The following is a 13,741-nucleotide window of genomic DNA, read 5'->3' on the forward strand; positions in this document are numbered from 1 at the left end:
ATTCTTCCCTCTTTTATTAAAGATAAGGTGACCATATGTGCGTGGATTTATCTCTGGGGTTTCTATCCTGTTCCATTGATCTATATTTCTGTTTTTGTGCCAGTACCATACTGTCTTGATTACTGTAGCTTTGTAGTATAGTATGAAGTCAGGAAGCCTGATTCCTCCAACTCTGTTTTTTGTTCTCAAGACTGCTTTGGCTATTCAGGGTCTTTTGTGTTTCCATACAAATTGTGAATTTTTTTGTTCTAGTTATGTGAAAAATGCCATTGGTAGTTTGATAGGGATTGCATTGAATCTGTAGATTGCTTTGGGTAGTAGTGTCATTTTCACAATGTTGATTCTTCCAATCCAAGAACATGGTATATCTCTCCATCTGTTTGTATCATCTTTGATTTCTTTCATCAGTGTCTTATAGTTTTCTGAGTACAAGTCTTTTGCTTCCTTAGGTAGGTTTATTCCTAGGTATTTTATTCTTTTTGTTGCAATGGTAAATGAGAATGATTCCTTAATTTCTCTTTCAGATTTCTCATCATTAGTGTATAGAAATGCAAGAGATTTCTGTACATTAATTTTGTATCTTGCTACTTTACCAAATTCATTGATTAGCTCTAGTATTTTTCTAGTAGCATCTTTAGGATTCTCTATGTATAGTATCATGTCATCTGCAAACAGTGACAGCTTTACTTCTTCTTTTCCTATTTGGATTCCTTTTATTTTTTTTTCTTCTCTGATTGCTGTGCCTAAAACTTCCAAAACTATGTTGAATAAGAGTGGTGAGAGTGGGCAACCTTGTCTTGTCCCTAATCTTACTGGAAGTGGTTTCAGTTTTTCACTATTGAGAATGCTGTTGACTGTGGGTTTGTCATATATGGCCTTTATTATGTTGAGGTAAGTTCCCTCTATGCCTACTGTTTTTATAATCATGTTTTTTATCTCTCTCCCCCTCCACAGATCATTTTCCGCAAAATCAGTGATGTGAAGAAAGAAGAGGAGGAGCGCCTCAGGCAAAAGAATGAGGTCACCCTCAGCATACCTGTGGACCACCCGGTAAGAAAGCTCTTCCAGAAGTTCAAGCAGCAGAAGGAGCTGCGGAATCAGGGGTCAACGCAGAGTGACCCTGAGCGGAACCAGCTGCAGGTAGAAAGCCGCTCCTTACAGAACGGAGCCTCCATCACTGGCACCAGTGTGGTCACCGTGTCACAGATTACGCCCATTCAGACATCTCTGGCCTATGTGAAAACCAGCGAGTCCCTCAAACAAAACAACCGTGATGCCATGGAACTCAAGCCCAGTGGCGGTGCTGACCCCAAATGTCTCAAAGTCAACAGCCCCATAAGAATGAAGAATGGAAATGGGAAAGGGTGGCTGCGACTCAAGAATAATATGGGAGCCCATGAGGAGAAGAAGGAAGACTGGAATAATGTCACTAAAGCTGAGTCGATGGGGCTACTCTCCGAGGACCCCAAGGGCAGTGATTCAGAGAACAGCGTCACCAAAAATCCACTAAGAAAAACAGATTCTTGTGACAGTGGGATTACAAAAAGTGACCTTCTTTTGGATAAGGCTGGGGAGGCGCGAAGTCCACTAGAGCATAGCCCCATCCAGGCTGATGCCAAGCACCCCTTTTATCCCATCCCTGAGCAGGCCTTACAGACCACACTGCAGGAAGTCAAGCACGAACTGAAAGAGGACATTCAGCTGCTAAGCTGCAGAATGACTGCCCTGGAGAAGCAGGTGGCAGAAATTTTAAAAATACTTTCAGAAAAAAGTGTGCCCCCGACCTCTTCTCCCAAATCCCAAATGCCGCTCCAAGTACCTCCCCAAATACCATGTCAGGATATTTTTAGTGTTTCAAGGCCTGAGTCACCTGAATCTGACAAAGATGAAATCCACTTTTAATATATATATATATATATATATATATATATACACACACACACACACACACACACACACACACACACATATATATTTGTTAATATATTAAAAACAGTATATACATCTATATACATATGTGTGTATATACAGTATATACATATATATATATATTTTCACTTGCTTTCAATATCATGAACACAATATGGATTTTGATATGTAAATATTGCATGTCCAGCTGGATTCTGGCCTGCCAAAGAAGATAATTATTAAAAACATAGATATCGCTTGTATATTATGCAGTTGACTGCATGTACACTTTACATTTATTTATAATCTCTATACTTTTAAAAGGTATGATTTTTGTTAACCAAGGCAATGTAATAGTTAAAGAATCAGGGTCCAACCTGCCAATGTTGCCATGACAAATTTGATCTCAGGCCGACTGTATTGAGCTGTCATTTCCTCACTCTTCTGTCAAGTTAAAATTATAAATTAATGCCAGGGAAGCATTCAACATTTTAAAATGTTAGTGCCATTTTGTGATCCCTTTCCATAGGATATTTTTCTGTAACTTAGTGTTAGGTTATTTTCCCCAATAGGCAGTGTTTGCTCCATTTAAATGACTGTTCTGTTGCCTCAGTCAGATAGCTGTGTGGGATGCTGAGAACTTATTGCTATGGGGTTTGTGCATGAATTGCATTTTTGCTCAACTATACCTCTCCTTTTTTAACATTATACTTAGATAGTAATCATAAACTCTTATGTAAGGATATCCCTACTCCCTCTGTCTTAAATAACAGCCACCATCTTATAAGCTGATTTTTATCAACCCCATAAATACGAAACTATTAAGATAGTGTATATTATAGAAATACTGCATCACAGGGTAAAAGGGCCTTTTAACAACTCATGTTAGAGATGGTGATTTTCCAAAGGTGATGAATGTTCTAACTTTGTTTTTTTAAAAACTTGTTCAAGGGTGAAGTTAAAGGCTCTTAGCAAAGAAACAAGTAAACAAAATACATTTAAGTAATCATATCAAAAATTAAACTAGAATGATATAAAATAAAAAATATAAATAGACAAGTTTCTGTAGCTTATTTGTGACTTAGAAAGAATGAAACATGGTTACAGAATTGTTCACACCTGATTCTTAACTGCTTCTAGAGGTAATACATGAAATGTGGTTAGAAAACAAAGAAAACTAAATAGTAGATGTTAAGTTGCTCAACTCAGACAACTGCTTTTCTATAATTTTATTCTGGTTACAATTTTCTAAAGCTTTTTTTGCACACAGTTCTACTGCTGGACTTCTGCTGAGTTGATACAATAGACTACCACAGCTCGGACAGATCCGCTCATGAAAGGGGGGTACTAAAGACTGAATTTCAGAGTCTTTTGGGCCACAAATTCTCTTCTTAGAAAGTGCCTATTATCAACCAAAAAAAAAAAGTAACAAAAGGCTGTGTATAGCTAGACTCTTAAATGCTGTGTATTGAGAATAAAATGCACACTCATTTGTGAGAACCTAGAAAACTTTATTTCTTTTGACTAAAGTTTACTTTATAAAGTTGATCAGAGAGGCATACTTTTAAATTGGTGCATGCATGACAGTTAACAGCAGGAGCAGGGCAGTTAATGTTTGCATCAAGTTGAAAATATATAGCAGTAATTTGCATATTATTACATATATGACCATCTGTACATATATGTTAGCATACACAAGATGATAGCAAAATCAAAGGAGATATTTTGATGTGTTGTAGCCATTTTTATGAGCTTTTTAAACTATCTCTGAGGATCCCCAAACAAAAACAACAGAACTGAAAAACAAGTTACGACCATCAGACTGGAGAAGTGAAAAACAAAGTAATTTATAAAAACAGTTGATATTTTAGAACTTCTGTTAGAGGTTCTTCACATGCCCACAAGATGTGCCTCTTTAATCCAGGAGTCTCAGAACAGACGTTATGTGCATGGGTTCCATTTTCCTTTCTTTGTGCCCATAGCTTCCATTTCTCAAAATGGAAGTTTTCAGGGGAACACATCTCCATGCTATGCTACAATATCTACCTACCATAGGCACAAGACAGTGAGGTAACCATGGTGTAAGAAATCAACATTGAAATTGAGACTCTGTTGCTTTTATGATGAGGATGGTACCTTCTTGACTTCAGATATTTATTGAATTTCAGGGTATTTTCTATTTAACCATGTATGAGACAAGCTTGGCTAAGCTTTCAAAGTGCGTGGTAAAAATAATCTGAGTACAGAAATGGTTAGTTTAACTTTAGCCATGTGCTTCAGAAATAACAGTTGGTGTAAAGGTATGAGTGACTGTGAAACAGCAGGGCGGTTTGTAGTTGTGATCCATGCCTTTGCTTATTAGTGTTGCTAATATCTGCTGTGTTCTGACATTGACTCAGAGCTTCATCTAATTGACCTACAATATTGATGTTCATATATAGAGGAAACTACTTTAGAACTACTTCAGGTTGTCACAAAAAAGGGAAGAGTATCGGTTGCTTGTTTATGGTGCAGTTATCACAGTATTCTTTTCCAGCCACCTCTGTTCCTGTGTGCATGATATGATGAAGTGCTGAATGCACTCTACTGTTTTCAGCAGGAATGCATGTGTTCAGCAAACATTGTATATAGAGTAGTCTTTTAGGTTTCCAGATTCCACAACTCTTTCCAGTCAAACTTACTCAGATTTGAATGAGGGGTGAGCACTTGCTTTAATACGTGCAGTAATGATACAATCATGTTCTGTGTTGCCTTAACCAGCACAAAGACAGTAGATTCTCTTTTGGGGGACCAGATGACTGCATGTTTTATTCTTGTACTGTATAGATGCTCTCAGTGCATCCAGAGTAGAATTTTGTATTATTATCTTTCTGAACAATGGAATAATAGGAGTAAATAGATATGTGTTTAAAATTTGAACATTTTCCAAGCAACTTATACACCTTCAGTATTTTTCTATGATAATGTATAAGATCAGATGCTGTACCCCGGACAGGTGGTTGTAATGTACTGTGATAACAGAAGTCAAACAAAAACGGAAATGTGAGCTGCATATCATAACGACAAGCTTTATCAGTCTGTATTAGGATATTATTGCACTAAATGTGATCTAGTAAATAGAGGAGCTTATGATAAAAGGCAAATAGGAACATGAAAGGCAGATGACAATGCCAAAGCTGCTCGTGTCCCACATTGACATAAATAGTCCTTAGAGTGGTCCAGGCATAGACGTTGAATAGAGACACATACTTCATTGTTAAAATGGAAAATTTTTATTATGACACTGGTTTCATCTTACATTAAGTATAGAAGTATGAGTGTCCTAAGTATTCAGTTAAAAAAATTATGTAGATCAGAACAAGAGAATTAGAAAATTTGGGATTTTAACTTGCTCCTAAGAACAAATATATACTCCAGGAGTACCCAGCACTTTAAGAATATTAATTATGACCACTAATTAAACTGCATTTTGAAAGTTAATCTTATAGGAGCCCAAATGAAAACCGGCGCTTCCATCCTTAAATTTAAGGAGATTTGGTTCACCTGTGAGATCTGACCCATTTGCTGTTCTATTTTAAATAACTAAATTCTTTTAGAAACCTTTTTTTAAAAAAAATTAGTCTTCAGAACAGTGACTGTGTTTGAAGTGTGCAGTGGCTACTAGTGAAATTATTTGTCATATCCCTAATAAATTCCACTATCTTTTAAGATATCTGTCTCTTCCAAAATTTTATGTAGGTAATAAGAAAATTTGTCTAGAATGTACATATCATACATGGATAACTTTAAAATAAGAATATTTGTAATCACGTGAATGTTGTGTTTCATACTTTGTTATGATAAGTGTATTTCTCTTGTGGTCTAGACGGAAAGGGAGAGAAGAAAGAACAACTTTTTGGAAAACTAGAATTCAAGCCTAGGATGAATATCTGAGCTCTGTCTTGGATTCTGCATCTAGCTTTGCCACAATCGCACTGTAACTTTGGGCAAGTTAACTCTTTTTTGGTGTATCTGGGGCTTCAGTTTCCCTACTGATAAATAATACAGTGAAGGTAAGAACTGCTCCCCTCTTTCACCAAGATGATATTAGGTCAGTGGAAAATCATCTTCCTCTCAGATGAAAATAACATTAAGGCAATTTTTTTTTTTTTCATTCATAGCAGACTAGCCAAGATGCACTTTCTAAATATTCTAGGTTTTAGAGAAGACTTCTCTGGTCAGAGGTTGGTGGGGAAAGGCATAAGTAGCTAAATAATTATTGGCCAATGGCATGTAAGTATAAGACTTGAAAATTATCTGGGAATATAGAGCTACTAATCAAATAAACATGGAAAGAATGAAGAACTTTTAGGAAGGAAGAGAGAAATAAGAGAAAAAGGAATATGTAAATATTATGATTTTTCTTATTCTACCTAATCATACTGCTCAGCAGAAATTCTCAATTTTGTGAGAAAAAGTAAACAACTTGGTGAATATTCAAGGTATAGCCCATCTTCAACTTTAGTATGAAAATAATCATGACTTTCTCAAGATAATGGCTCCACATAGGTAGATGTTCTTATAACAAGATTTTAACTATGAAAGAATCCTTTCCAATGACTAATCAGTTTTTCAGTGTGTATCTTGAACTGGAAAAAAACAGTTTTATAAAAGGGAAATCATTTGAATTACATTAGAAAACCACTCATGTTGTATCCTAATGAGAGTGTTTTAATTTTAAAGAGTTATAATTTGTAATTAGTAATATTGGTGACTCAAGGAAGCCACTTAATAGCATGTAAAAATTTATTTCCAAAAATGAGATTCATTTTGTTAACAGTTGTTTGTTCTGCAAAGACAGTCTTGTAAACTAAGAGATACAGTCAAACCTGCAGTCACTACATTTGCCATGACCCTTTGAGTAAAGAAAATAACAAGAGCATGTAGAAACAAAGGGGAAATTTTAATGTACTACAAGAGATATTTAGATCTCTTACTGGGTTTTCTAATCTTTCCATCAAATCAGAATTTTAAAATTGTTATTACAAATTAGGAATTAGGCATTATTTTGAAAACAGACACAATTTCTCAAGTTAAAGGAAGACTAGTTATAAATGCCTGAGACTTTCAAGATGTATTAGAGGAGGTTTAAGGGGATTGGTCATCATTGACCATGACTTTTTACTATGCGTTGTAATCCTTATGAGTTATTTGCTAAGTGGTCAGTAACGTTTATATTTTTATCCACTGTGATGGACCCTTGGCATTCCAACTCACAGTCATATTACATATGTATTTGCATATGTAAATAAATATTTTCAGTCAACTTGCTCTCAGTGTAAACTTTGTACTTAACAGCCTAAATGTTGTTAGCAGCTTAGATAATAAAAACTCTTACAGGTGTGGCATGACATTTATTATTATTTAGAGGGTTGATATAGATTAATTTGACATTATAGGAAATATTCTTCTTATCTTGGTCTAGGAAAACATATCAAGAGGTGATACATGTGGGACTACACGATCAGAACAAAAACAGAGTCAGGTTTTAAGTAGGACAGTGGTACCAGACTGCATGAGTTCACAGGAGTCCAAATCAGGATTTGCATTTTCATGTTTGGAACAGATCTACAAAGAAGAGCATAATGGAGGTCGCAGTTTAGTGCATGGAGAGCTAAGCATGGTCACTGGCAATGCTTATGGGTGCGATCAGATCAACTTTGGTGAGTTTATATAGAATTTTTTTTTTGTCTTCCCTTAGCTTTACTGGTGTACATTGCTTTACATTTATTGACTGCTCTGTGTAAGTATGTGCAGCCTTCTCAATGAGAAGGATTGGCTAAGTCTGGATCTTCCATTAGTCATCAAAAAAAAAAAAAAATATATATATATATATATATATATATATATATATATATATGCCTGGGGAATAGATGAGGAAACTTGTCAGAATAGCATAGCTATTGAGATTCTAACACAGGCAGGCAGACCCTGGAGAGAAAACTTCACTTTATAAAATACTGACATTTGCAAGGGCTATCTAGCCCAACCACAAATTTCAGATGTTTCAAAACATGTACTTTTAAAGTTTCCTGAATTTAAAATAATTTTTTAAAATTTCACTCTATTATATAAGTGTAAATTTTTATTTTTCATAATAGGTTAGAATAAATGACAGAGGTTGAAGTCATAACTATTGCAAGCACAAGGTGCCCTATCCCAGTAATGAGATCTTCCTTTATTTCTCCCAACAACTTACCAGTAGAGGTAAGTCACCAAATGTGGTTATAAGTAAGAGGCAAGTTGTGGTCACTGGTATTAACATTTCCTTTTCCAACTGAATTTTAACCCAAAGAGGTAATGCATGATAGTCAAGAAAAGCAAGAAACATTCAGGTTTTTTTCTGTAATCTCTCTTAATTTTTAATATTGGGGTTTGGATGAGACTATGGAAATATTTTATTTCTAAAATTTATTTTCGACCCACTGAATTTTAAGTAGGTTATGCAGATTTTTTTTTAAATTGTACCACTGTTGGCTTCTTGGCCAAACTACTATTAAATGCATTATCCAAATGAACTGTTTCAGCTTAGAATAGCAATTTGTATTATTTCCAAATTTAATGAGCCTCTTGTATGTATATTTACTTCAGAGAGTTTAAATAATTTTCTCTAATGAAAAAAATGTTAATATTCTTAATGTGATTTATTCTATCCGTTGAGATTTTTTTAAGATAATGTTTTGAGATAAGGAGAGAATACAAGGTATTACAGTATACTCTGGGATCCTCAGCTCAAACCATCTTGTTTTCACTTTGATGACAATACAGCAAGAGGTAACCATGGAAAAGACCATTCTACCTTTTTCAGAACAACTGGGAAGGACCCCAGTGACACTGCATAAAGCTTTTATAGTTAGCTCACTTTCATCCCTGGCTTTTACATGATCACTGTGTTACTATTTAAGTATGGTCATGACTTGTGCTACATCTAAATGCATTTGTTCAAAGAACAATTGACCTAAAAGTACAGTTGGGCCAGAATTATAACTGAGGAAAATAAAAAAGAGGGTTAGGTATAGCTGTTACTTTCTCTTAATGTGTTTTCTCTGTGTGATGCTCTTAACTATTTATTTATTTAGAGATAACACATTGTCATCACCATAGTTAAGACTTTAATGAAACATTAGGAAGCAGTGTCAAAGTTTGTCAAATACTGGGGCTTTAATACATATATAAATGAGTGCTCCCCCATCAACTGAGTTTAGAACTTCTAGTTCTTACCTAGAAGCCCAGGCCCATAAACATTCGGCTGGTTGGGCTCTATCTTCATGGAGTAAAGTCAAGAGGATCTGACCACTCTCTCCTTCATGCATATTTACTAACTGTTGAATGACCAGACCAATCAAGGCCAAAATATCTACACTGATGCCTGAATAAACCAGATTGGGTATTCATAGCAACCAAATTAAGTATTTCACTGCCAAATATTTTATCCTCCTTCTCTGCTAAATCGTCTTTGATGACATGAATTTAACCTCTTCCTTCCATGGTCAGACTCTCTATTGGGAAGTTGGACTTTGTGATTAAAACAACATAAAGATTATTGTAAGTCACAGAGGTGTTGGTGTCATGGATCCCTCATTTGCTCTTCAATTTTTTCCAACCAAAGTATGATGGGAAAGATTCCTGATGAGGCCATGATTGAGCAAACAGGAAGAATAGCTAGCAAACTATGCAAAATCACAATAATGATCCATTTTGAATTTCATGTCAAAGACATTTTGATACACCTGGGTCTTTAATAATGGTATATTATGTCACAGCCATGCATTGTCAGTTTATACAAAAGCCAAATGTACTTTTATTTAAAATCAAGATTATTTAAAATCTTTCAGATTTAGGAAAATCGTGGCAAGGATAGGTTTTTGATCTGTGCAGCAATGTTTTCATGTTATGATTCTCAGTGTTCTTTTTCAAAGATGGTGTAAATGTCTTGTTCACTTCCATCTTATTGGCAGCACTGGTGTCTTCCATTGAGCAGTCATCTTCCTCCTTAGATCCAATTCACAGTTAAAGAGAGATAAAACATGCATTTTATATTAGGAACAATATGATTGTTACCACATTGAAATTGGAAACCAATTTAGACCCATTTCTACCCTACACATCCACTGTAGTTTATGGGAAAAGCAATGATTCCTAGAAGTGCTTGGTACTCAGACAACACAAAGTAAAATGTGCATATTTATGATATATTAAAAACTATAGATTTCTTTTTATTCTATGCTCTAGTGACATTGTTTACATTAGTTGCAGCATTTTGTATACTATACTGCAAATTCCTGACTATAACACTAATATTACAATGGGAATTTATTTTTGCAAGTTTGTAAATGTTTTTGCCACTGCAACCATATTGGTGGGAAATTGGGGTATTAAAAATGCCTCTATCTGTAAGGGTTAATTCACTGGAAACAATTTATTTATGTATTGGCCAAGGAAATAATGCAAAAACTTCATGTGATGTTTTTAATACCTTATGCTAAGCAGTACTAGTTAGCTCTTTTCAAAATTTAATTCATGTTTAGCAAATCATTTTTTCTACTTAAACAAAGGTATTGCAATGTATAATATAGAAATTTTTTATGTACTGTTGACGTCACCTGATTGCTGAGAGAATGTGTGAAAATGTTTTTAACTTTGTGACTTTAGGGTCAATTCTGGAATACTTGTGATCAAAATTCGATTGTGTCTGGGAAGTTTGTGGTGATTATCACTTTACTTAGGATTTGTTCTCAAGACACAATCATTTAAAAAAAATTGAATTGGCAGGTGGAAGTTTCTAACCCAAAAGAATTCTGGGTTTCAGCACAATAAACTGTACTTCATCAGGGAGGATTAACTTTGGGTTTTTTTCCACAATTTATTTAAATGTGAATATTTTTTCATGATACAGAATAAAATGTGCATTTTATGGAACTTGTTTGAATTGCGTCTTTGTTGAAAATTATTGTTTTGAATTTAGTAAATGAAAAGCTCCCCATTACAAACACATGAAGCGCAGTGGGTTCAGAGAAAACAGTCTTTGATATATTAGTTTAAAATGTTATTTTAAACTTCTATAATACTTTTCCTCTGATAAATTGTACTGACAGTATAAGTAATAAAATTAGAGTCATATATATGAAGTTGAAATTTTAAACCCCAGCAGTAAGTTTGTTGGAATTAGAAGATATCTCTGTTCCATGAAAGATGGAAAATAAAATCTGGATGGAATTTTGGAGAAAATTTTATTTTTAAATGGGATTTCTTTAATATTTCTTCATTCTATCAATCTATCAAAAATGTTATTATTTTCCTAACATTATAAGTTTATCCCAGTCTGTGAAATTTAGAAGCATAGGGGAAGAATGTACATGGAACAATAGAGTACTTTCATTTTTTCAAAACATTCATAAATGGTTCTGCCACTAACCCTTGAGTCATTAAAAGGTAAGGGTTGAATATATAATAAAGAAAGGCTGTTATAGGAGAATGCAATTTTTTTTCTAGTTGAAGAAACACAGTTTAAGAGGTGCATTTTTGGACATCACTGAAGAGTTACTGGTATCTATTGTTTTTTTTGTGCAATGTAACATTTTTGATTGAGAGACAACTAAATAAAGCTTTGTCTTTGCTATGGTTGCATTCGGGTGTATTTATAGGGGGTGGAGGTTCTAGAGTCTGCTCTCATTTATACAGGAGCCAAGGATATATGATGATCACACACAACTAAATGAATATCAAAGTAGTGTCATACTTTCTACACAAAATGTCAGTAATTAACGCTTCCTCCACTCTTTCCCCCTTTTTTCCTTCTTTCCTTACACACACACTCAGAAATATATTACGATCTCTCCATGTAAGTTTGGTGGTAATAACTTAATTGAGAAAGATACTTATTTTCAAAATGTGATAAACCATATTATGAATTTTTAAGAGATTAAGAGGAGGATGAGAGAGAAATTTTTGTCCTATGGGATGTTTTCTCCTGAGGGTGTGATGAAGAACAGAGCATGTATGAACCTTCCAGTTCTCAATCTTCTTATGTTAGTATGCTTCTACTCCCAACCAGCAAGGAGGGTTTTGCTTTCTATAAGATTGTTGAAAACAAGTCAGATCCATTTTGCTTATTCTAGGTAAATAAGCATAATGTGCTTTACTTGGATTAAATAAAGATGTGCCCAATGTGAGAAAACCAGAACTGACATTTTACAGCTGGAAGGGACGTTGGAAATGAATCGGCACCACACCTACTTTAAGAAATTAAGAAACCAAGGATTGGAGAGGGTAAGCGATTCTCCAAAGTTATATGTATCGTTATTGCAATTAAATAGGAGCTAGGATTAAAATTCAGTTGTCTTGATTCCAAGTCCAGTGTCTGTTCCACTATATCACATTGCTGTGTGGGTTTTCCACAATGAGCACAAGCACACACACACACACACACACACACACACACACACACACACACACACATTTCAGCTAATGCTACTAAAATGTTGCTAGTCTCATCTCTGAGTGTTGCTGAAATGACAGTTGTCCAACTGTGCTATTGACTTAAAGCTATGTGTCCTTAATTTCAATTTGCTTAAATTAAAAAAGGTATCTCAGAAAAGGTGTACTCTCCCTTTGATATTAATCGTTATTTAGTATCCTACAATCATGATACTCTCTGTATACCTAAGAGTTTTAGAATCAGAACTTAATAGATCAAGTTTGTTGTATCTGGCTAAGGCTGCAAGTTGCAAAAGAGTTCAAGAAGACACAGAAAGATTGGCTAGTTGCTGACCACCCCAGATTACTGTGTGAGGAGCAGAAACTGGAACTTCTGGGCCTCTAGTCTCCTGTGAGTCCATGGGGGTGCAATAAACACTACTTTCCATCTCGCCTGATTCTACTGTTTTCTGGTACTTAAAATTAAGTCTTTAAATGTGTGTGTATGTATATATGTGTGTGTGTTTGGGGAGGATACCTTCCTTAGTTCTTAAAATTCACTGGGACTATTCCAATAAAAAGGGGAAATGTCTGTCTGTCATGCTTTATAAATAACAGTGTTCAATATGGTCAGTTGCTGGTGGAGTAGTGCTAGCATCTTGTCACCTGGAATCATTCAACCCATCAACAAACATTGCTTCTGTGTATGATATGATGACCAAACCGACCAAATACAGCTACACCCAAAGTATGGATCTTAGGGTTGGCTGTCTTCCACATCTGTGAATGTCCTATTGTAACAACAACAGCAAGATTCTGTTGAAATGCTTATGCTAATGACCTTGAGCTATTTAATTTACTGATTGGCAAGAGTGCCAAGAACAATTCCTGGGCTTAGGGAGGTGGAAGAATTTCAGCTTTTTCATACCTTCTTTAAATTTCCACACTCTTCACTCTTAACACCACTCCCCCAAATCTTAACAACTTGGGCAAAGAGAGAAGAGAGAAGATTTTCAGAATCCTGGTTCTTTCACTGCTGCCCATGCACACTATCTGCTGTTCCCTGTAGTTTTCCACTGGGCTCTAAGCAGGGGGAGAAGAAACACTCTGCAGGTGACCTTGAGCTGCAGGCTTTGTGACTCCCTGCCTGCCTAAGGAAAAAAAGGAGGACTAAAGCAAGATATCCAACAATCACCATTAAACTCTCTAAACGACAGGGTCTGAGAGGACAGAGGGCAGGGAGGAGAGCTTCCTTTCAGCACATCAGCAGCAAATAAAGACACTTCTGTGCTGGTGGGGTTGCCAGGAGCCTTGCTCTTCTTCCTTTCTTTTGCTAGTGGGTACTTTATTCTTTGTGCAGCCTGGTGAGAGTGCTTTG

General features: G+C 35.4%; 1 protein-coding gene across 8 annotated transcripts in view; it reads left to right on the forward strand.

The window, feature by feature from the left end:
- KCNH5 (potassium voltage-gated channel subfamily H member 5) overlaps positions 1 to 12,301 on the forward strand; it is a gene marked incomplete at both ends in the record, with an annotated part of 574,893 nt that extends 562,592 nt beyond the window's left edge. For 6 of the 8 annotated variants that reach the window (XR_013827023.1, XR_013827024.1, XR_013827025.1 and 3 more), the window contains 5 exons: positions 955 to 1,737; positions 5,774 to 5,960; positions 7,373 to 7,610; positions 8,049 to 8,154; positions 12,066 to 12,301. Coding sequence is in view for 1 of the 8 variants with exons in the window: in XM_079912566.1 (XP_079768692.1) it covers positions 955 to 1,902 (948 nt within the window). Of the gene's footprint in view, positions 1 to 954; positions 1,903 to 5,773; positions 5,961 to 7,372; positions 7,611 to 8,048; positions 8,155 to 12,065 lie in introns of those variants that run through there. The other 2 variants (XR_013827026.1, XM_079912566.1) reach the window with 2 other exon arrangements.
- Positions 12,302 to 13,741: the final 1,440 nt, after the last annotated feature.

This window comes from Stenella coeruleoalba (assembly GCF_951394435.1).
Source record: "Stenella coeruleoalba genome assembly, chromosome: 2".
NCBI lineage: Eukaryota > Metazoa > Chordata > Mammalia > Artiodactyla > Delphinidae > Stenella > Stenella coeruleoalba.